Source organism: Sphaerodactylus townsendi, linkage group LG01 (assembly GCF_021028975.2).
Source record: "Sphaerodactylus townsendi isolate TG3544 linkage group LG01, MPM_Stown_v2.3, whole genome shotgun sequence".
Taxonomy (NCBI): Eukaryota; Metazoa; Chordata; class Lepidosauria; order Squamata; family Sphaerodactylidae; genus Sphaerodactylus; species Sphaerodactylus townsendi.
Window position 1 is genome coordinate 129,761,190 of NC_059425.1, and position 25,267 is coordinate 129,786,456.

The 25,267-nt window shown below is 40.7% G+C and overlaps 1 protein-coding gene across 1 annotated transcript in view; it reads left to right on the forward strand.

Moving 5' to 3' along the window:
- The window catches only part of MMS22L (MMS22 like, DNA repair protein), a 111,131-nt gene that overhangs the window by 58,318 nt on the left and 27,546 nt on the right, over positions 1–25,267 (forward strand). Inside the window, exons 15-19 of the mRNA XM_048494087.1 lie at positions 12,222–12,409; positions 15,431–15,581; positions 22,400–22,542; positions 24,031–24,173; positions 24,361–24,520. Coding sequence (XP_048350044.1) covers positions 12,222–12,409; positions 15,431–15,581; positions 22,400–22,542; positions 24,031–24,173; positions 24,361–24,520 — 785 coding nt within the window. The remainder of the gene's footprint in view (positions 1–12,221; positions 12,410–15,430; positions 15,582–22,399; positions 22,543–24,030; positions 24,174–24,360; positions 24,521–25,267) is intronic.

The window sequence follows — 25,267 nt, forward strand, 5'->3', positions numbered from 1 at the left end:
ATTCCAATAAATGGTTTAATTTATGCCTCAGCAGTTAAGCATGCTCCTGGTTAACAGAAATACCCTTCGGCTACACAGGATTTTGGAGGGTTGTAGGGCACTCATTTGCACATAAATAGCCATTAACTGATAAATTCCCAGAGGTCTCCTGTTGCATGCTAGTGGTTTTGACCTACTTAGCTAGCTTAAATTTGTTTTACAGAATTATTATAATTCCATCCTTGGTACTTAAACTTTGTGATTAATGCATGCCTCACAATACAATTAAAGTATAATTACACAGATTTACAGTTTGCTATCATGGTGTTATTGTTATTACAAAAGAGCTGGGTTTGGCAAATATTAGGAGAATTAGGGTTCTGATACCCATCACTTAGCAGTTATTAAGTGATTATGTTAAATGGGGGACCCCTTTACATTTGAAGAATGTGTTGGAAAGAGGTGAAACATTAATACATCAGAAGACATTAAAGTGTTTGTGTAGGAGCGGTAAAGTAATTTTTATCACTTACCCATAACTGATAGGAAGTTTCTCTTAGTCATAAGGTGGGGGGGGGGGGAGAGAATCATCTTATTCTCTAGCTTTACAGAATTTCAATATTTTAGAGTCTGAGGATTTTGCTAGAATATTTGTCATAAATAGTGTTTGTTTAGATTAATGTGAAATGAAGACCTAGAATAGTAACAGATCCAGACGCTGATCTGAAATTAGTAGTTGGTAACATACAACAGTCCTGAATTGATCCTAATGTGGATCTGCTCAGGCAAGCAATCCTTCCTGTTCCATACCAGATCAGTTAGAGGATCAATCTAAATTCTGCCAGCTGTATTCAATCCAAGTATGCCAGAATGGTAGACAAAGATTAATGAGTAAGGCCTGTCTGCTGTAGCCATCTACCATGGGTCAATGCCAATTTGCAATGAGTGCAATGTGCATCTGACATGACCCCTTTGTACTGTAACACACATTTGACCTAACTAGCGTGCCCAGGCAGCATATGGAAATTCGTATGGAAGTGATGTACCATTGTTTTTAGAAATGTATTGTTGTGAAAAGAGGTACACTGTTCAGTTTTCCAGTACTGAAAGAAAGAAAAAAGGGATTACCGGTATATCTCCCCCTTGCTTTATTTGAATAGCTACTGTTGCTTTATTTGAATAGCTACTGTTGATGGCGGCAATGTTGTTTTATCCCAGCATGCCCAGATCACATGGCACAGTCTTGAATCTTGTTGAAGTTATGTTATAAGTAGAGTTCACCCAATAAAAATGACTGACAGTAGTTTTAGAACAACACAATACAGGTAGCTGGCAATTAATCAGATATGCTTATGAACAGCTTTCACACTTGCTAGCTAAATAAAAATGCTCAATTCAAATCAGTCTGTCTCTGAAAACTAGATACTGTCATCAGACGCTGGAGAAAAGCTGTTGTTTTCATTTCTTGCTTGTTTCCTTAAAAATACCTGGCTGGCCACTTTTGAAAGGAGACTATATCAAGCTGCATGGATCCTGCTCTGCTCAAGCTGGGATGGTCTTATATGTCCAAGTCTGTAAGACTGCTAAGGAATATATATATATTCCTTAGCAGTTTTACAGACTTGGACATATAAGACCTTATATTCCTTAGCAGTCTTACAGACTTGGACATATATATACACACACACACACACACACACACACACACACACACACACACACACACACACTCACTCACTCACTCACTCACTCACTCACTCACTCACTCACTCTCTCTGTAGTATTGCAGTTTTACTAGTGAGCTTCCTTATGATTTTTGTTAGGGAAAAAAGTGAGATAAAGTTCCTGTGCTTTGTATTTTGACTCGCAAAATAATGAGAAAATAGGATCAGTGGCAGAGGCCATGTTTTTCACTGTAGAGTATCCCACGTTCAATCCTTGATTAAAGGATCTCTCATAGCAGTTGCAGGGGAAAAAAATTTCTGCTTGAAATTCTGTAGAGCAGCAGCTAGTCAGTGCATATCAGTGATCTTCAGCTCATGGATTGCAGAGTCCAACCTGCTGTGTCACTAAACCTTATAAAGCAGCCATTTTGACAGAAAGGCCCTGCTACCAGTGTGCTTGCATAGAGTGCCACACCTTTGCCCCTCTATTTATGAATGAAACTATAGGACAGCAAGTTCAAGTTGGTTAGCTGGGGAGGGTGGGGGGATTCCTTTTTAGCACATGCAGGTCAAGATACTCTCTTTCTCTTTGTTGTTTCCTCTCTCCTCCCAGCAAAGCTTGGCTCATCTACCTGTTTGGCCAGTCAGTTAGCCAGTGTTTGTACAAAAACTGGTCTCTCTATTGCCTGGCCATACCTGTCTCAGCCATCTGCTCCCTCTCCCTACCACTGAGGGGTAAATCAGACTCCTTTTCTTGCTGTACATACTTCCAGTTCAGTGGCTCCCGAGCTGCTGCCTGGGATTTAAAGGTGGCTCATTGGGATGGGGAGTTGAAGACCACTCAAGAGGACAACACTAAGCTAGGTGGACCACCAGTACTGACTCGTCGTAAGGCCAAATCATGTATTCATGATTTGAACTAGTCTTCCGTGTCATACTATATGTGAAGTGGAAAGTAACTGTTGCATTAATCACCTTAGTTTCATGGCTTCAATGTTTGCAAACAATGTGGGACTAGGGAGTTCTGGGAGGGAGGGAGTCACAACGGCAGCTTCCTTCATGCCTGGGGAACTGCTAGAGAAATGGAAAGGTTCTCTGATTTACAACCAAGCAGAGCTCTTTGTCCCCTTTATCAAAACATAGCATTTATATGTCTGTTTTCCATTATCGTTTATTGATTCTCTGAGGCTAGTATTTTTAGAAACCGATGATGCTGTTTTGAATTTGCATTAATTCTTACTATCTGTGACATTAGTGACATGGTTACTGTGATATGTGAAGCCTACCATATATGCAGTGAACCATTTTACATGCAAATAAATCCAGTATGTAATTTTTATCATTCGCTGCAGTATCACCAGACATAGGAATGGTCAAGATATAAAAGCAGGCTTTCCAAGCTGGCTTAGAACCGCTGTACCTATATACAGTAGCTTCCCTGCAACAATACAAGTACTAATGAATTCAGAAATGCGATGATTTCTCTGCCTCTGTGCAGATTATATGCAGACTTGCTTCAAGGAGAGGAATTTATGAAATGTTTGCCGCATCCAGCAAGCACTGATGCTGTAATACAGCTGCTTTCTCAGTGGTTTTCGTTGATCCTGTCAAGTGAAAGGACAGAAGGATCAGCTCAGGTCTAAATGAGATTACAGCTGGTTCTGCAGCTTATCTGGTCTAATGCCAACTAGTGTGGCTTTGCACATCCTAAGGGGTTTACAACAGAAACTGTTTATTGAGTATCATTGGTTTACTCAACACAAACAGGCTAATCCTTCCCAGCTTCAGTATGTTGTAGGATTGTATGTGAGCCAAACCAAAAGCTGGTGCAGCCAGGGCCTCGGGAGCCCTTTGTCTCGCTTTGTATTGATTCTCCTCCCTCTTTTTCATTGCATTAAAGCCAGTAAAAATAAAACCAATAACCAGCCCTATTTGTGAACAAGAGGTTAATCTGTCCCAAAAATCTTACAGAAGCACCCATTAACCCTGAAAGGGATGGCAGCCTTTGTTTGCATCTCCAGTCAAGAGACTTCTTATTTTTTCAGAATAAAATACTGCTTATTTTTGTTTTGCATAAAATATTGCTAGCATATAAACTAGGTGGCCCTCTCCTAGCTGATGTGTTATTGACTATAAACATGTTTCCTACACAGGTTTTCCCAATGTGATGATGCATTGGTGCTAAGGAGTACACAGAAAATATCCTTTAGGGCAAGGCAATAGCTGGTGGTGATAGACCTGCTCCTTTTCTCCAGAAAAAAATGTGTTGCATATATAATAGTGTTTGTATAAACTTGTCTTCTTGGGCTGATGCTGATGAAGGCTTCAGCTGCCAAAAGATGAACCCCATCCTCGAAGTGCAGTGACTCAATTCTACAAGCAGCTGAATCAATGGCAGAGCCTTTTTTAGACAGGAAAGCTAACAAGTTTTTTTTTGGGGGGGGGGGGATATCACATGTTTGAATGGTTCCCTCACGTTAAGTTAACCCCTGTGCAATTTTTTCAGCAAGAAAACCATGTCTCATCCACTCTGGGGCAGGGACACTCCTTCAATGTTTCAAAGCTAGAAATGTTTTCTCTGCATGCCTGACCTGCGTATAAATAGTCCTGTGCACAGAATACCAAACTTGCATGTTAGGGAAAAGTGGTCAGCATGGGTTTTCTGTTCACATGCTGTTTTTCTGTGTGCAAAGTAACCCCAAATGGAGTTATCCTTTCATGCAGTCCCTCACTGTGTGATGTAGTCCACTATTTGGTTCTGCTGACTGTATAAACTGAGTGAAGCTGATCTTCCTGAATGGGAGGTGTGGCCATAATTTAAGCATAATGTACAAATTGTGTCTGTGGGAGAAAAAAATCTAATGTTTATCCAGCTGCTTCTACTTTGTTGAACAGGGCTCTAAAGCAATAGGTTCCACTTACCGTATATACTCATGTATAAGTCGAATTTTTCAGCACATTTTTAATGCTGAAAAAGTTCCCCTCAACTTATATGCAGGTCATTAATTTTTGTGTGTTTTTACTTTGCCGGCCAGCAGGGGGCGCATTTTTTATGCTAGCGGAACCAAAATTTCAGGGTACCCTCAGAAGACACTCCTGATGATACCAGCCAAGTTTGGTAAAGTTTGATTCAGGGGGTCCAAAGTTATGGACCCCCAAATGAGGTTCCCCCATTCCCCATTGTTTTCAATGGGAGCTATTAGTAGATGGGGCTACCCTTTTGAGGGTCCATAACTTTGGACCCTCTGAACCAAACTTCACCAAATCTGGCTGGTCTCATCAGAAGAGTCTCTTTATGATACCAGCCAGGTTTGGTGAAGTTTGGGTCAGGGGATCCAAAGTTATTGACCCCCAAAGGGGATGCCCCATCCCCCATTGTTTACAATGGAAGCTAATAGTAGATTTTCCATTTCTGATAATATCCCTCTTAAAATCTAAGTTGGGTTACATTTGGACATACAGATAATGATGAGGAATCCAGTTTTGAAGGATTTTAACTCTTGTGTTTTAGCTTGGTTGCTGGTTGAGCTAAGGTTTTTGTACTTTTAAAGTTATTGTTGATACCATATTGTTCTTGTTGACCCTCTTTTCCACTTACAGAGCCAGTTTACTGTTTTTCTTTGAAATAAATATTCAAAAACATTTAACCTACTGATGCCTCAATTGATGTAATTTTATTGGCATCTATTTTTATTTTTGAAATTTACCAGCAGCTGCTGCATTTCCCACCCTCGACTTATACGCGAGTCAATAAGTTTTCCCAGTTTTTTGTGGTAAAATTAGGTGCCTCGACTTATATGCGGGTTGACTTATACGGGAGTATATACGGTATATTAATGACGTATGTTTAATGCATTTGTCCATAGAAAGCTGTTGGCAGTGATTCTTTAACTTTCAGTCATCTGAATGGTGAAATCAAAAAATCTTTTAGTCACTATATGTTTCACCTACATATCACTTCCTCCACACATGGGTCACCAAATGAATTACATTCACAGCTCTGCAGCTTAACCAGTGTTGAGACTTGTTAAATTGATATCTGGTGGCAGAACTCTTCAAACATTTACCCATTAATTTGACTAGGCAGAGTGCATGTTGTTGGCAATGGCCATCAGTATACCATCAGTTTTTATTGTTATTGTTGCTTTTGTTTCTTTACATGAGTCTCAATTCTGTTGATACAGGTTTAGTAAAGTTATAGTTATCTGAACAACAGAACATTAGTTTGGCTGTATATTAATTAGCTTTTGAGAACTGTCTGAGTAGGGGATGACTGATGTTGAATGGAATATCACTTGGTAAGAAGAAGATGAGCAACATGAACAAATTTGTTATCTGCACCTTTGCATTAAAACCAACTGAACTGAGGTTTAGCCAGGAAAAGTTGTGCAACATCTCATGCTAAAAAGGTGGATCTTCTTTTACTACACCTTGTCCAAAAATAACTGAAATCGTGATACACATATGGGTTTTTTTCCCCAGTCCTGTTGGTTCAGCACAAGAGACTGAGGCATGAGGAACAGACAAAATGGACTCCTCTTCCCCCTGCTTTTGAGAAAGGCAGAGAAGGCAGTGATTTTATTTGACTCCTCCAATCTCTGCATTTCAACTTATTGTGTGTTTTGTTTGCAAAATTCTGACATCATCAAGAAGATTTTCAGGGCAAACATGTGGCTTGTGAAAAGGGAAAGATCTGTTCTGACAAAACATACTGTAAACTTTTCTGTTGGATCCAGCCCACTATAAGTTTCCACAAATCACAAAAACCAATCTCTTCTGTTAATGGAGTTTGAGGGTGATGAAATAGGGGCTTTGTGACTACTTTAAAACTAATAAAGGGTTAACTATATGTAGGGTTGCTAGCCCAGTTCTGATAACTGGTGGGAGATTTAGGAGATGGGGCATGCAAATAACCACTGCAGTGATATCACTCCTGATGTGGAACCAGAAGTGATGTCATCACATTGGTGAAATACTCCGGAATTTTCTTGGACTGTTCTAGGATTCCCCACAGAGTTGTGCCAGCACAAAGTTATCAATTCCAGGTCCATGCTGGAAGAGACATTGTGGTAGTAGCGCAACTCCTATTCCTCCTTCCTCAAACTTTCCCCTGCTGCTTTAATGAGATGTAGCAGCTAACAAATCCTGCCAGGCAGGAGATCTAGCAGCCCTTAATATCTATTATGTGTCATATGTGTCCTTAGGTGACCTATTTTCTCTGCATGTACTTACCATGGGTTACATCCTGCTGATCCACTTGATTAAGGACAGTGTATTACATTAGCACAGAAGTTCATCCAGCTTGCAGAAGTATCTTTTTCTTTGAGGAGACGTGCCTTGTGCCAGTAGAACGCACTGCCCCTAGCTCAGCAGGATGGTAGGCTACAGCTCATTAGGTTCTTTACTTTGTGAGTCATAAACCGCCCAGAGCCCCCAGGGGATGGGGCGGTATAAAAATCGAATAAAATAATAATAATAATAATAATAATAACTTCAAACATGCGGCAGTTCAATATGTAATCCCAGTCCGATGGAGACCACCAGCATCAGCATGGTGTAGTGGTTAAGAGTGGTAGACTCTAACCTGAGGCAGGAGGGACAAACAGACAAGCATTGATTCCCCATTCCTCACATTGAAGGCTGCTGGGTGACCTTGGGCTAGTCACAGTTCTCTCCAAACTCTCTCAGCTCCACCTACCTCACAGGGTATCTGTTGTGGGGAGAGGAAGGGAAGGAGTTTGTGAGCCGCCTTGAGACTCCTTAACGGTAGAGAAAAATGGAGTATAAAAACTAACTCTAATTTCTAATTTAAATATCCAGCCCTGGATTGAATACTTTATCCATAATAACATCATGTCATGTTTTCTTACAGTGCTGTTCATCTAGTAATAACTATATTGATTATAATAAGGCATTGCCTTGGTTCAGCGTGTCATTATGTTGCACTCAAGCTTTAAACTTCCTGCTTCCAGTGTTGTTTGATGAATAAGTTAAATCTTGGACCGATTTCTCACTGAGTATGAACTATGCCATTTTAGGTTGTAGGAAAGGACTGTTAGGACTGTATGGTTTTCTCTATGCAATCCTGTGCACATAAAAATCCTGTGCACATAAGAATTCTAGCCTAGACTTTTCCCTGAAATGTAGTTTTAGGTATAGATGAGACCACAGTTTAGCACCGCACTCATACACTTCTCCCCCTTTAACATGCCTATCTCTCTTTAACAAAGCTCTGAAGATGCTCTGGGCTTCTAAGACATCTTTGAAAAAAACTAGATATGGTAATTGTTTATATACTTCACTAGCAGCAAAGTCCATTGTGGGGGAGATGCAATGGGCCTTATGAAGGGTGGGGGAGTAGGCATCTCCCCCCCCCCCCCGCCCATGGACTTTACTGGGGGCATAGTGGCTCCCTTCTCCCAGCACAAGATTTGTGACCTACCTGGTCTTGGGTTTGTGACTGGAGGGTGGAGAGTTCAGAAATGTTTGGGCTAGGTCGGAAGGTGAGGATTGGGTAGGGTGGGAAGGTGTGACATGGGATGGGGGCTTAAAAAGTGAGGATTGGGGTGAGGGAGGGTGAAAAGGTGAGGCATGGGGTGGGTAGTGTGAAATGGAAGTCTTGGAGTGTGGGAGGGTTAGAAAGTGTGGCTTGGGATGTCAGGAGGGTTGTAAGGTGTGGCTTGGGGTGGGAGAGAGTTTGAAGGTGAGAATTGGGGTGGGGAAACTGGAAAGGTAAGGCTCTGGGTGGAGTAAGGGGGGAATTGGGATGGTTGGGGTGGGGAGGCAGGAGGAGTTGTCCCAGCCTATGGTGTCAGGGGCTATTGAAGTGGGGTGAAGGTGGGAGGCCTTCAGCAGGACCAGGGAGCATCAGGTGCTTAGGCGCTGCTGCTCTGCAGCCTGGGGGAACCATATTGGAGTGGGGGGGGAGGCAGAAGGGCTTTTGAGGGCTCTGGGAGCAGCTGGTGGTGAGGCAACACTGCTCTGAGGGCCAGAGTGAGTTGTGGAGGTGGGGAAGCAGGAGACTTTCTGCTGGGCCAGGGAGCAGTGGGTGGTGAGGCATGCTGCTCCACAGCCCGGGGGCAGAATATTGGGGTGGAGGAGGTGGGAGGGCTTCTGTGGACCCATGGATCAGTTGGTCTATGGGCTCAGCCTGTCTGTGGGGTGAGGGAGAGGCAGGGGACTTCTGCAGGTGGGGGAGAGGCGGGGGGACTTGCAGATCAGCTGATCCATTGGCTTGGCCTGTCTGGTGTGGGTGGGAGACAGGAGTGGTTCTGGGGGCCCACAGATCAGCTGATCCACAGACCTGGCCTTGCTGATTGGGTTGCAGGTGGGAGGTGGGAAGGCTTCTGCTGGCCCTCAGAGGGATGGAATATCACCCACCAATGGTGGAGGGTTCGTCATTGGGACATTCGATCCCTTAACCTTTTATTATGGTTAAGATTTATAGTGAGGCTTTTCTTACTGAGACTCAAAACCAATTGCTTAATATAAATAATGCAGTCAGACAATATGAGACAGTGAGTGTACAATGCAGAACAATTAGGATTACAGAATTAGTTAACAATGCAGACAAGCTAAGGCAGCATAAGTACGTCCTTCAGACTACTATGTTGCATCAGGAAATTGGTGAAAGTAGTACCTCAGCAGTGGTGGTTTCTGTGCTGATATTCTAGTTGAAGTTGGATCCTGTAAACATCTAGAACAGGGGTAGGGAACCTGCGGCTCTCCAGATGTTCAGGAACTACAATTCCCATCAGCCTCTATCAGCATGGCCAATTGGCCATGCTGGTAGGGGCTGATGGGAATTGTAGTTCCTGAACATCTGGAGAGCCGCAGGTTCCCTACCCCTGATCTAGAAGAAGGGCATCCAGTTGTACTCTTTGGAACACCTGATTTACTCCCTCATCCATTCTGTCCTCCCAGCAACTTTGTGCAGCTGGTTATGCTGAGATGCAGAAATGAGCCAAAGACCACTCCCTTGAGAATTTGAACCATGCCCCAGTCCAACCAGTACACCAGACTGGCTCTGATTCTATTTATTTTTACTTAAATTGCTATTCATATGGTGAGAAGAGTGTTTATCCTGTGCAAATAAAATATATCTGAAACTGAACATTTTAGGCAATTTTAGAAACATGGATTATTCATTTGGCTTTCCAGACTTCGCTTGATGTGCTATTTAATAGTGTGTTGTGATGGTTAAGAGCCGGTAGACTCTAATCTGGAGTACCAGGTTTGGTTCCCCAATCCTCCACCTGAGCAATGGACTTTTATCTGGTGAGCTGGATTTGTGTCCCAACTCCTACGCATGAAGCTTGCTGGGTGATCTTGGTTTAGTCACAGTTTGTTCAGAACTCTCTCAGCCCCACCTACCTCATAAAATGTCTGTTGTGGGGAGAGGATGGGAAAGGAGTTTGTAAACCCCTTTGAGTCTCCTTACAGGACAGAAAGGTACAGGTTATAAATCCAACTCTTCGTCAGGTATTTGTGAGTCAAATCTTGGCCATTGTGTCTAACTACCAAATGCACCCTGATGAGCTTATAAAATACCAAAACTTGAGTTTATTCTACATTCAGGTAGCTGGAGGCTGTTCCAAGTTTCTATATACTGATGGCTGAGAACAAGCAAACCAGTCACCATATTGGGCTTGCATTTAAACAGAATCATATTCAATATCATATCTTTTTAAATTCATGATCTATGATTCAAGTATTCTATTTGTATAAAATACAGGTTAATAACTGAAAAAAGACTTTTATCGTATTGGACAAATTTGCCTACACAGGAACAGTAATGCTACAGTCTTTACAAAGGATGTATTGAAAATCTGAAGTTACCCTGCTCACAGTGCTGATTTTCTCTCAAGCAGAACACTTGATATATTTACAATGATTATTTGTTCACAGTTCAAAATGAACAATATTTCAAGTGGTTTTGCATCTGCACAGTTGGCCATATTCAGTGTATCCTAAGGTAATTCATCATTTAATACTGAGTGTATATGCTGACTTGATGCCTTTGCAACTCACAGTGTTTCTTAGAACTTTCAGGGTCCGCTTGCAGTTCTGAGGCACAGTGCAAAAACGTTCAGAATATTTGTGATCCAAGTTCATATACTCACTCAGCACACTGGGTTTGGTAGTCAGACAGGCAAGATGAAGAAGAATGGAATACTATAGATGCAAATGTGTGCAGCTTTCCTATCTACCCCGACAGGATCAACATGACATCTAATACTTTTTTGCTTTGTTCCGGATTTCTATAATCCTAGTCTGACTATATTCCTTACAGGGGTCACATCCTACTGATTGCATTATTGGGACATTGTAATATGCCTTGAGTCATAGTGAGAAAGATAACTTATAAGTAAACCAGATATAATTGTGTATTGCTGTATGATCTTTATCACAACTGTTTTCTGTGCCCTGCTGCAACAAATGACAGTGGTTTGGGGTGCATGGGGTGGTTTAAAAAATATTTTTTGAGTGTTCAATCTGGTATGTAATTCACAAAGTCCTTCCCACTTCAGTGCTTGTTGTAGCCTACCAGTAGAATTCATGAATTGAGATGTCTGACTGTCCTTGTTATATGCCACTGTCTTATAATTACCTTGACTCTGACTTTACACTTCTGTTTATAGAATTTAATAAAGCAAATGTAATAATGCTGCCTATGCCTTAATCTACAATCTCAATTGAGTTGACCAGAAGATAAATAGGAGCAGGAATGATAGTGTGTTGCTACAGATTGTTTTAATAAGCATGTTATTTAGTTGATCATCCCAGAGCAGGAATGCCTCACATCCTAGTCTGCTAGACAAATTTATTAATGCATCCCACCACACCTCCCACCCATTTCTCTAAGAACATTGATTCCCTGCAGACATATCTCTATTGAACCTTTAGAAAGTCACAACTACCAAATTAGATTAAGTAGTAGGAATGGTACTAGCAGAATCAAAGAAAATTGAGTGTGCTATTGAATTCATGCCACATTGTCTCAGGAAGAAACTGTCATTGGGAACAGTGCTAACTTCTGCCCTTATTCTTCTAGTATAACTATTCTAAGTTTAACACAAAATGCAAATATTTATCACTTTAAAAAACCCAACAAGTGCAACAAGGCTCCAAAGAAGAAAATTTCATAGAGAATGCATCACACAAAATGACCACTGTTTACTTCTTTACTGTTTCTATTGCTGTATTCTTTTGCGTGCAGAACTAACAAATAGAAGATGATCTGGCTTTGGACTGCGAGCAGACTGACTTGTCAGTTGATAAATGTGCACATTCATTTTAGAGCTGCCTGTTCCTCGTTTGGGTCTGACACATTAAGAGGTGCATAATTAATGGTTGACATTAGTAATTAACATTAACTTTTATGGTGCTTAATATGCCATCATTTATCCATCAAATAGCTGGTACGCATAAGTGTCTTTGCATCTTTGGTGTGATTGTTGAAAATAATCCTTCAGTCCTTGGCCTATTTAGTGAAAAGCTGTTTAGATGAATGAATCCATGTCCTTTGGCATAACACACACACACACACACATAATATTATTTCTTGTTTCTCCTTAGAAACGTGCACAAACAGTTAGAACAGGGTATGCCGATAGGGAGTGTGGATCCAACCATGCAGCTATTTTCAGTGGCGAAAGAGCACCACCTTGCTGTTGCCAGAGCTCTCTGGAGAAATTTCTTTCCTTACTTAAAGAGCCAGAGAATGTTGCAGATTCCTCCTCCTCAGCTAGCAGATGCTGCTGCAGGTTTGTATGACACTCTTTCCAATTCTTCTCTGACCCATCACTTAATCATGTATGCTTTGATTCTTTAGAGGATCTATCCAGTTCAATTGGACATTAATAGTGATGTTCTATTGGATAAAGTTCGTGTTTCTGTGCATTCATATATCCCCTTGGCAGAGTTAATCTTAATATGGTGCAGATAGGTCTGCAATGTGTTTGCCATTTTTTTTCCTGGTACCATTTGCTACATTCAGAGTGTAAGCTGTAATCTTGGGCCTTGCTACTGGTTGATATTTCAGCATTTTAAACCTAATAAATAGTCCCTGTACTTAAATGAGTTTGCAAGTATCTCTTTTAGTTCTATGGATTTCCCACCCCAGTGTTTCTTTTTAGAACATAATATTAAATCATGACTACTTATAACTTATATATGTGCTGTCAAGTCGCAGCTGACTTATGGAGAACCCTTTAGGGTTTTCAAGGTAAGAGGCTTTCAAAGGTGGTTTGCCATTGCCTGTTTCCATGTCATAGGCCTAATATTCCTTGGAGGTCAACTATTCAAATACCAGGACTGACCCAGTTTAACTTCTGAGATATGATGAGATCAGGCTAGCCTGGAGCTATCCATGTCAGGACATTTATAACTAATATTATTTGTCAGCATATATATCAAAGTTTCAAAGCTTAGGATACACTGCAACATTCTGTTGATTTTTGTATTCTGTGATTTTATGCTGTGAGACTGCCACTCAAAAAACCTAGCAGATGGAACAGCGGCTTGTGAGTAAACTGTAAGAGTGCTGAACCTTGACTTCAGTAGAGTTGCTCCCAGCTGATCCGGTCCTCTGTATTTTGATACAGTCATTCCTTCCATGAAATTTCTATGTAGTAATACTGCATATTTCAATTTGACAAGGCTCACGTCAAGCTTAATGGTGCACTGAATCTATTTAAATAATATTTGGAAAAGACAGATTTGAATTTAAATGTATTTTGCCCCAACCTAAATTAAGAACCGAGTTTATGAGCTCTCAAAGATCTGGTCAATAATGGAAATGCAGAAAGCCCCTTGAACTTGAGCAGCTTTGCAATAATTAAGATGTAATGGTAATGGAAAATAATGTTGTGGAAAGAAAATGGCTAGCCCCTTCTTAAGGTTTTTTAAAAATTGTTCCTTTTAAAGTCCTAGGTTTTTTTTTTCTGAGAATGTTGTAAGTAAACTGTAGAACTAGGGTGAAAAATGGCACTGAGAACATTATTTTTATGGAATATGGTGACTCAGGAGAATGATAAATTACGAGCTATTTTTTGATGTATTTGTATAAGGAGTCAGTTTTTTAATCCTCATCTAATTCATTGACATGGCTGAGAGTTTACATTTTAAGGAAAGAAGAACCTGTTCAAATCTCACTTCTTCCACAGACTCACTGAGTGGCTTTTGGCAAACCACTTTTTCTTAGTTTCTCCCATTATTCAATATATGTGACAATAAACTAAACAGGTGTATATTGGTATTTGGGATGAAAGATTCATGGCAGCCCAAAATAAAATAGTGCATTGTGTATATTTCCCTACATCCTACTGAATAAAGTGTGGTGTTTTTTAAGAAATAGGTTTTAAATTACATGCAGGGAAGGTAATTCAACTACAGCAACAACAACAAAATCTATTTTTATCATCTAAACTGTCTTTTGAAGGAAAAGTCCCTGTTGAAGGAGACTTGAAATATCAGAGGCTGATTTTAAAACCAGACTACCCATTATATGCAACTCAGTTATTCTTTTTCTCTCTCCCAAAGAGTTCAGGTTCAACCTTTACTAGGCATAAATATCAGGTAGTAACATAACAAAGTCACTTTTACAAAACATATTAAGATTCTCTTAGTGACAGGACCAGCAACAGATATTGGGCAATATTCCCTAAAATATCAGCATTGGTACTATTAAGTAATTTTATAATGCAAATTTTGCAGGGGATGTTGCATATGATTCATGATAATAAGGCTTATCTCGAAAGGTTATATTTTAGACAGAGTCATACAAAGAGAACATCCCCCTGAACCTGTTTCTCTGTGTATGGGAAAGAATCCGGACCAGCTTCAGTTTCAGCAGACAAATGGCTGGCTAATAAACTGATGTGAGGCAGAAAATTTGCTAGTGCTTAATTTCTTCAGAACAGTCTCCTTTTCTAAAGGTTCACTGTTTCATAAAATAAAAAAAACCATGAATGTGTACCATTGACAATATAATCATTAGGTAAGCTTGACTGTGTTCAGCTCAAGTCAAAACCAATGCTAAAATTCTTATGTATATCTTCTGTTACTTGGTGAAGGAATATTGCAATCAATAATCTGAAATGGAGTTAATGCAAGTGATGAGGTATCCCACTGAGGAGCAATGGGTTAAATTTAACAGATTTTCTTTAAATAGATGAATGACCAGCCAATCCATGGTATGTCAGGCCCAGTTCTTTGGGTATGGTAGCATGAATGTGTCAAGAATTTTATCTTTGGATCTTACATTCAAAAGTGTAAGAAGTATGTGCCATATTGGCTTAAAATGTTCCCAAATATTAATTGAATAAAACTATTTTCACACAAAACTTTGCATTCCTTGAAAAGTTTTCCAGAATTTTTTTAAAAAAATTATTCTTTTTGGAGAAATCCATATCTTTTCTGGTAAAAGATTAAGCAGTTCCTTCATCCAACCAGATTTGTGCTGGTTACACAGTTGTTTTCCTTTAGGGGTGGCAGAAGAATGCAAACCAGGCAAAGCCAGGAAAATTATTGTTTGTCTTCTGAGCCTTTCCTATTCCACTATGTTGTAGTGCTTAGAATGCCAGACTAGGATTTGGGAAGCCCCAAGTTTGAATCCCCGCTCCAATTACTTTCTCTTTGCCTAACCTACCCCACTGTGTGGTTGTTAGAATAAAATGGCTGGGGGGCGGGGGGGGGGAATGTTGTGAGTTGTTTTGGAAGAGAAATAAAATGTGTAATAATAATAATTCCTATTTTCTCAATCCTCACTGAAAAAAAAAAAACAGGTTTTACTTTGCTGGCTTTGGATTTGCCCAGCACATGTACAACAGATCTTCAACCCCAACCTGTTTTAGCAATGATGCAGTTGTTTGGATGGGATGATATGGTTTGCCCTGAGCTTGTATCAAGATACCTGAGCCACCTTATACAAAACAGGCAAGCTATATACAATCTTAGTTAATTTTTTTTAAGTCTAGCTTTACCAAAGTGTTTTCTGACCTTATATATCTTTTTCTCGTTATCCATTTTCAATTTCTTGCTGTGATTTTACATTGTACATTGTCTGGCAAGGTATGTTGGAAAGGGAACTGAAAAAGCTGTATGTACTTTCCAGGATTCACATAAGAATTTGTAGAAGAGGCTTACCCAAGCGCAGTGGAATTCTAACTTGATTTCCTTGAATAGCTGATCCCTCCCCAATAGTTCAGAAATGTACGTCAAGCAGTTTGCAATTTGATATTAGACCACCATTTCTGAAATGCAACTTAAGCCCCTTCTTTCCTACAATATTGTGCATTTTATTGATGCAGAGCCATTAAATGTTTTTGACTTTAAGGTGTCTCAGTAACAATCTGCTTCTACCCTGATGTCTGTTATGAGGATCTTTTAGGTTGCTAGACGTTTGTGCTGTGGAATTTTATTAGTGGGTTTGTTAATAGTTTGGTTTATTTTTTTAATGATTGTCTTATTTTATTTTGTGAGCTGCCATGAGCAGGCCTCCACATATACATTTTAAAATAAATAAATGGGCCCAGTTCCTAAAAATCATGACTTCTGTTCATGGGCTAGGCATTCTGTCTGTTTCTGTGTCCTCCCTATGAGACATGAACAGCTGCTACTGAGGATCAAGGGACCCTCAAGAATGGCATGTAACATGGCATCTCAAGAGAGAAATGTTAGATACACACACCCCGCCCCCCAATTGTTTCAGTGTCAGTGCTTTCCATTCCATCTTTGGATTTAGTCCACTGTACTTTGTACAATGTACAGTGTAGGGGGTGAAGAATAGCCAGGGAGAGCAATGGCAAACTACCTCACAAAAACGGCTTGCCTATGAAATTACTGTTTGCAGTGGTAAATCTCAGGGTCGCAATCACCCACTGAAGGGGAAACTTTTACCTACTTTGTGCCATGAATTGGGAGAGGAACGGTTTTCCGATAGCCCAGGAACTAATTCCTATCAGTTCTGTCAGCATGGCCAATTGGCCATGCTGGTAGGGGCTGATGGGAATTGTAGTTCCTGAACATCTGGAGAGCCGCAGGTTCCTTACCCCTGGTATAGATGAACTGAGAAACATGTATAGGCTGAATTGTATAAATGAATGGCATAAATAAATTGAGAAGCATGCATAAGCTGAATGACTTGATTTTTTCTTTTCTGGGTAGTTCTATCTGATGTTGTGAATATACCTGTGAATAATACTTCTGCAAATATGGTATCTCTGTGAATCTCCAAGAGTGTTCATAATGTATTTTTTAAAATGACATAAAATAAAAATAATCTGGACAGGCATCAGTCAGGCACATTTTAAGTTTAGAGTCTACTGCCTGAGGATACGAGGTTAAACTAAATGACCTACAAGAAGCTTTCCAACTCTTGGGCTCTGTAAGCAATTTAACAAAGTCTGTGGTACAAGACACACAGCATACATTTAGGAAGATGTCCAGAATCATTGAAATCAATGGGAATTTTGTCATTGGCATCAGTTTCCTACAGTTTGCAGCCACAGTTCATAATTTTACAAATGCCACCCCATTCTTAATCTTTCATTTTCACTCTATTTGCTTTTTTACTAGATTTTTATTGTAACTTGCTGTGTTGTTTTATTTAAAACTAGCAGGGCCCGGCCACGCGTTGCTGTGGCAACTGTCCTTCTCATCACAGTCTGCAACCCACACAGATGTCCATGCAGGTCCAATGATCCCCAGCATAGCCTTTTGGGAGCAGCAGTGGCGTAGTGGCTAAGAGCAGGTACACTCTGATCTGGAGGAACTGGGTTTGTTTCCCAGCTCTGGAGCTTGAGTTGTGGAGGCTGATCTGGGGAATTCAGATTAGCCTGTGCACTCCCACACACACCAGCTGTGTGACCTTGGCTAGTCACAGCTTTTCGGAGCTCTCTCAGCCCCACCCACCTCACAGGTGTTTATAGAGGGGTGAAGTGGGTGAGTTTGTAAGCCCCTTGAGTCTCCTACAGGAGAGAAAGGGGGGATATAACCAAAACTCCTTTTCCCTCCTCTTCTCTCCCTCCTCCTCCCTCTTCTTCTTCTTCTCTTTCTTCTTTGGGGTGGTCAAATGGAATCCTCTTCCCCTTTCAATTCACATTATTATATGTTGCTGTCTTGGTTTTTAGTATAAGGTAACCCTTTCCATTCCACAACAGAACTGTCCAGAGTGCTAATCCTGCTGTCCATGAAGCTGGCTGGACACGCACAGTCCTGTGTTGGGTAAGGCAGAACTGGGGCAAGTAGGCTATCCCAGTCAGGCAGAGGCAGGGGTGGTGAGGCTTCAGATCGAGGCCAGCTTCCCCTTGGTTTTAAAGGGCCACATGCAAAAGCAGAGGCAGTAGTGTTGGTTCCCACCCCAAGTGGATTTTCTTAGAAGCAGCACAAACTTGCAGCTTTGTTTTAGTAAAAAAGAGAGCTGTATGGCCATGGGTGAGGGAAGGGTGGGGTGGTGGTTGGATGCAGGGAGGGTAGAGTGAGGAAGTGCGGAGGATGGAGCTGAATGTCGATGAGAGTATGTGTGTTGTGTGGTACTAATGGGTAAGGACTAATGGGTAAGGCGCAGAGAGTGAAAGCTACCCGCATGTGTGTTGGGGGGGGAACCCCACCTGACCTCACATGGCAAAGTGTGTATGTGTTTCACTTCCACTCATATTACCTAACAGTATTACCTATTTACTGTTTTCACTGCTCATCTCTGGCTCCATCTGCACTAACATTCTAAGTTAGGACCCAGCAGTTTTCTTCCAGATAAACAGGGATTACTTTTTATCAGTCTCCTACCAGCATGGCCAATTGGCCATGCTGACAGGGGCTGATGGGAATTGTAGTTCCTGAACATCTGGAGAGCCGCAGGTTCCCTACCCCTGTTCTAAGCCCTCATACCAAGGCCTCAGGCCACAGACAGACAGGCTGCACGAACATTCTAAGGGTGACAGTTAAACACAACCAGCTTCATGCCCTGGTGCGCCAGGAAAAAGATGTATTACCTGGCTCAGGTATGGACTTTGGGCGATTTGAAGGTCCGATTACCTGCCCGCAACAGGGAGGGACATCATGTGAAAATTTGGGGGCAATCCGTCCAGCTGTTTCGGCGTTAGAGAGTCACCAACAAATAGATGGTTAGCTTTTTATATATATAGATAAGCTGTAAGCTTGCACCAATGAATATAAATCATCTAAGAGTCATTTACAAATATTAAGATAATGGAGTTACTTAGGAAATAGGATCGTGTTCCCATCAGCACTGCCTCTACAGTGCAAACAGGAATAAAAAAAGAAAAACTGTGAAAGATTATCTTTGTCATTAAATGTAAGCATAAGTTCTTTATCCAGAAGGGTGCCCATATGTTAAGAAAGTTTATGACATTTCAGTACCATGAATTCACTAACCTTTGAATATATGAAACACTCTAAAGCTAGATGCAGAACTTGCACTGAACAAGTATTAGCATTGTGTTTTTCATGTGCTTATTCTTGCTGCATCTCTATATTTTTGGACCACAGTGGAGATGTGCATCACAATTCCCATATGTTTCATTACCATGAAACATGGGCAAGTGTGGAACTATTGTTTCAGGACATTCTGTGAAAATATCTTATAATCCTTGTCCAATCTGTGTTGCCAAGATTCTGGAGATCTGCTCTTGCATGGAGAAGAACAGGGCCTTTTCTGCTAATGGAGAAGCTCTACCAAACCATAAGTTAAAATACTAGACTTCACTTTTTCCTTTTTTGACCATATATTGGACCAATTCTGTTTACTCTCCCAAGCCGATCTGGGCAGAATACTTGCAGCTGTGACGTTTACCACTTTTCCTCTTGATCTGTGACCATTGTGGCTGGTCAAGGCCAGTAGCGATGAAGTATGGCACTCCCTGTTGGATATTATCAATCTTTCTCTCAAGTTGGGGATGTTTCCAGGGAGGCTAAAAGTGGCAGTGGTAAAATTGCCCTTTAAAATACGATCTTTGGATCCGACTGATCCAGCCAACTACCGCCCTGTATCGAACTTATTGTTCCTGGACAAGGTAGTTGAGCGGGCAGTTGCTGAACAGCTCCAGGTGTTCTTGGAAGATGTTTCAGTTTTGGACCCATTCCATGAGGCTTCCATCCTGGCCATGGGATGGAGACTGTGCTGGTCACCCACATGGATGTGCTCTGGGTCCAGCTAGATTGAGGTCAGAGCTGCTGTTGCTTTTATACCTAATAGTAGAATTTGACACTGTCTTTTATTACCTTTTGACCCACTGCTGTGCCACCACTGGAATCTGAGGTATGGTCTCACAATGGCTGACCTCATTTCTCTGGGGGCAGGGACAGCAGGCAGCATATGGTTGGTGGACATCCTAGCGACACACCTTATCTTTTGGGGTTCCATAGGGGACTATCCTATCATTGTTATTTAACATCTATATTCACCCCTGGCTCAGTCGGTTCAGAGCTTTGAGCTGGACTGCCATCAGTAAGCTGATGAAACCCAGTTCTGTCTGTTGATGCAGGGCCAGTTGGCTGCCCCTCCAGATATGTTGGAGGCCATGGTGGAATGGCTGAAGAAGAGTAGATTAAAATTTAATAGATGGAAGACAGAGGTCCTGTGGCTAGGCTGGAAGGATCTAGTGGAGGGTTTCCAGCATTGGACTGAGCAACATTAACATTTGCTTCCTCTGCCAAAAGCCTGGGCATATTCCTGGAATTCTCCTTATTAATGGAAGTTCAGATTGCCTATATGGCTAAAGTGTCCTTTTTTCATCTTCATTAGACCAGGCAGCTGGCCCCTTACTTACTTAGTTGGACCTGGCGACACTGAAACATACACTAGTCACCTCCAGGCTGGGCTGTTGTGACTAGCTCTATGCTGACCTGCCCTTTAGATGGATCAAGAAATTACAATTGGTCCAGAATGTGGCATCAAGAGTCCTTACCATGTCTCCTATGAGCACACATTTGACCTGTGCACTACCGACTGCATTAGTTGCTGGTTAAGTCCTGGATCATTTTCAAGGTTTTTGTATGAACCTTTGCTTTGAGCAGTCTGGGACCACCTCGACAAGTATTACCCATGGATGACATTATGGTCCTCCAGAAGTAACCTCCTGGTAGTTCCCAGTCCCAAATGTGTCTGTCTAGCTGGTTAATCCTTGGCCCCAAATGTGTCTGGCTAGTGTCTGGCATTTTTAGCCCTGACCCCAACCTGGCGGAACTCCCTATCTGTTGAGGCCAGGGCCCTGCAGGACCTAGGACAGTTTCACAGACTTATAAAATGGAGACATTCCACTGGACCTTTGGTTGAGGCAACTTTGGCTTATTTCAAACATGGTTGGCCTCTCAAACCGTTTTCCAACCTGGACTTTCTTCCTTCCCTTTACTAAGAAAATTTGAACCAGGAAGGCAAGAAATAGGTATAGGATTTTTTAATTTAAATCTGATAAATGTCATCTAAGAGGAGTAGTTTTAACAAGTTTATAGAAATTTATTGATATTGTCATTTATGTTTCAAATAATTTTAAATCTATCTGTTTGGAATAATTTTATTTGTTAGATGCCCTGAGCCTGGCCTTCTGCCAAGAAAGGGGAGAATGTTAAATCAATGTTAAAATTATTCATATTTATTTATAAATAAATAAAATAAAGAGTTGGATTTATACCCTGCTTTTCTGTACCACAAGGAATCTCAAAGCAGCTTGCAAACTCCTTCCCTTTTCTTCCCCACAACAGATACCTTGTCAGGTTGGTAGGACTGAGAGTTCTGAGAGAACTGTAGATATCCCAAGGTTACCCAGCAGGTTTCATATGTAGGAGTAGGAAAACAAATTCAGGTCACCTGATTAGAGTCCACCGCTAAAGTGGAGGAGTGGGGAATCAAACCAGGTTCTCCAGATTAGAGTCTACTGCTCTTAACCACTACATCATCCTGGCGCCTAAATGGAAGTGATGGACTCACACAGGTTTGTCAGTAAGAAAGAATGTTTATATCCAATTCAGTATTTACATATAGTTCTTTACCCAATGCTTTTGCGTTGTTTTTTTATCTGTTTCTATTTTCTGTAGCATAATTGAGTTAAGGTAGACTGTGAAGGGAAGTTTCTGAATGGAAGTAAACACTCTCTTGCCTGCAAACACTTCAGCTACTATAAATCTTATTGGATATTGCTGTTAGATTTTTCTGCGTGAACCTCTTTGTCTATCTGTTCATTTTCTTAACCTTCACACATGCAGAGGAACTTCTGGACTGTTCCAGCTGTCCTGCACATCAAATTAGATGTGCAAACACTAGGCATGAAATGAAAAATAGCTGATAGACTCCAGCAATGCTTTGCCGCACTACCAGCCAGCATGTGAGCTAGCATAGCCTAGTGGTTAGAGTGCTGGACTAGAATTAAACCCGTATTTGAATCTCCATTCTGGCATGGGAACTTGCTTTGGGCCAGCCATATACTCTCAGCCTAATCTACACACAGGGTGGTAGTTGTGAGGATAAAATAAAGACAGGAGAACAATGTAAGCTGCTTTGGATCTCCACTGTGGAGAAAGGTAGTATCTCAATTACATATATCTTGCAGACCACTTTGAGCAAAGGGCATCATGTTTTTTTGCCAGCATAACAGCATGAATGAAGAGATGGCATGGGGACAGTTGTGTATAAACAATTAAACACAAGAATACAATCACAGGGAAAATTGTATATGATGATGACAAATGAAGCCTTTTTATTTTTATCTATTTGCTTTTTTAAAAAATCTTTCTTGTAGTGCATTGTCTGAAGTACTTACTGGTGTGGGTCATACATCCTACCAAGCACAGTTAATACGGTCATGGTTTCGGTGTACTTTGCAAATGTTTATCAATCTGCCTAGTGATTCTTTGGCCAGGACAAACACTGATCGAGCAGCTTGTAAGTATGTTAATTTAACAAACAGGTATCAATTGCAATAAGTTTGTTTAGATTTAGGAGGGGGGAAACTCTTTAACTACATGCAATGTGTGCTTTTCTTTTTTCTTTCTGATAATTATCCATTTTGTTTCTTTATACTGGTTCTTTCTTGGTATTATATTATATCTAGTAAGATTTGGAGTTGTTCCACTGGCCCTTGGAGGAAACCAGCCGTTACATAGTGCCCCCTTTCTCTCGGCTCCTTGACAACCAAAGCCAAATCTGTCATCCAACAAGACTCCGCCATGCCTCCCTCTCTGAGGGGGGGGGAGGGAATTTTTTTATTAATTGAATGCTGGACGCCACTTTAATTTAATTTCTGTTGAGTTTTATAATTGAAAGAGGAAATGAAAACTTTTTATCAGCTGTCTTTAAATTACTACTTCTATTTTATAATTGTATTTTATATAAGTTGTGCAATCACCCAGAGCCCTTCGGGGATGGGGCGGTATATAAGTCCAATAAAATAAATAAATAAATAAATAAATAGTCTGTAAATGATGGAATTCCTTATATTTTTCCCAGGTGCGTGCGTGCATGCGTGCTTAAAACAAAGAATGAAAACATTGCCAAACTATATTTCTGAGAAAAATCTGTTCTATCTTTCATCAAGTTAGAGCTGTACGGTTTATTTGTATAGTATCAAGCCTTTTTACTGAACATTGTCATACCATCCAAGGAAGTTAGTAGAAGTAGCTGTTTTCCTGTTTACCTCAAGCCTTACCTGGAATTGCTGATGTCAGAAACTTCTTCAGATATGGTGGTGGATGGAGTGGAGACTGCAGTGGTCAAACTATACAACACACTACCTCTTTCCAACCTGCTTCCCCACTATAACGTTTGGGGTTTTAGGGGTGTTTGAAACCCTAACCTTTATAGTGGAAATCCAGGCAGGAGGAACTGGAGCCAAAGCTAGCTAGTGTGTGGTCGGCCCTTTCGGGAGCAGGATTTGCCTTTTAATTGGTCCCTCCCCCCCCCCCCTTGTTAAATTCCTAATGTTAATTAGCCCTTACGCTTTCCATACAATTAAGAATTGTAAGTTTGGAGAAAATCCATTCTTTCGCTATCCTGGCTGTGCAAGTAAAGGTGGAAAAAACATATTAAAGGGTAGCTAGATCACACTAAGTAATTTTTGTGTATCCCCTCCAGTAGTAGCATTAGAACAGCTGGTTTTCATAAGCCCAGTAACAGAACAGCAGCAGTATAGTTATGTGTTGGTTATTATATTCACTAACGAAAGGCAGGAAATAGAGTTGCCCAGGAGCAAACAAGATGTTAGATCTTAGGACAGTTTTTATGGATGGGAAATAAAAACATAGTTTTTGAGAGCCTTTACTAGTTTTTTGTGCTTCTACAGCACAAGATCCTTGGGAGGATTCTTCATACTCCTTGGAAGAAGCCTGAAATTAACACGTACCAATAACTGCTATCTTCTCTTGGTATAAATAGATAAAATGTATATGGAGCAACTGACTGAACTCACAAGATTGATATTTAAACTCCCAGAAGTTGGAGCTGTTTTCTCAAAGGCTCATGCTGACGAGTCAGTGTACAAACAAGATCCAAAGAATGCTGTTTTACACTTTATTAAGGTACAATAAAATACACTTTATTAAGGTACAATAAAATATGAAGGTAAAGGGATTCCAAAAAATGTAATTATTTTTGGCTATGTAAAGGGAAGACCCCTTCTATTGCCATGTTAAAGCTAAATGCTAATTAAGACTCATCCCACCTTCTCCAACCCACACCTCTCACTACCTCTTTAAATTCTTTCAGACCGTTGGTAAATATTATGGAGGACTTCAAATGCTAGATGAAAAATCTTCTATGGTAACAAAGGCACTAGAATATCTAGGTGATGTATTAAAATACATAAAACCTTATTTAATGAAGAAAGGGCCTGCTGAAGGACTTCATCTCACCTACAGGATCATGGGTAATTATTGCCAATTTTCATCCTGTTTTAGTAAATTTGTATACTATATCAATACTACTTGTATAGAGGTTCTCAAAAACTTGCTTCTTCTGTCTCATTTTCAGTGCTGGCTGCATTTTACTTTGCATTTCAGCCAAATGTTGACTCCCAAAGCAGCTTACAGCAATTTAAGATTCAGATATAAATAGAAAATAATAAAAGGATGAGACATTCTTATTAAGGTCTAAGTTCAGGTGTAATGGAGAGATTTGTCTCATTGTTCTTTTTCTCTCTGCCCTTGGGAATAGTTGTTGGCAAACTTTGGGACAGGGGGTTCTCTGCTGGTAATGTGAATGGACTTTTGAGATGGGGTATTTTGTTACTATGTTCCACTAATCTTATTAATTTGTTTTCATCTTTCAGATGAGGTCCTTTTGCATTGTTGGGTAGTAGTGTCCTTAAGTCAGTGGTGGCGAACCTTTGGCACTCCAGATGCTATGGACTACAATTCCCATCAGCCCCTGCCAGTATGGCCAATTGACCATGCTGGCAGGGGCTGATGGGAATTGTAGTCCATAACATCTGGAGTGCCAAAGGTTTGCCACCACGGCCTTAAGTTATGAAGTAGCTTAAAGTAATATTAGGGACCACTGGACCACAGTAGTTGGGGGTCAAATAGATTAGTTTCTGTCTCATGGAATATGTAAAAAAGATCAAAGGAGACAGTATTTCTAAGAGTTATTGCGAAATACATGGTCAATGTGTTAC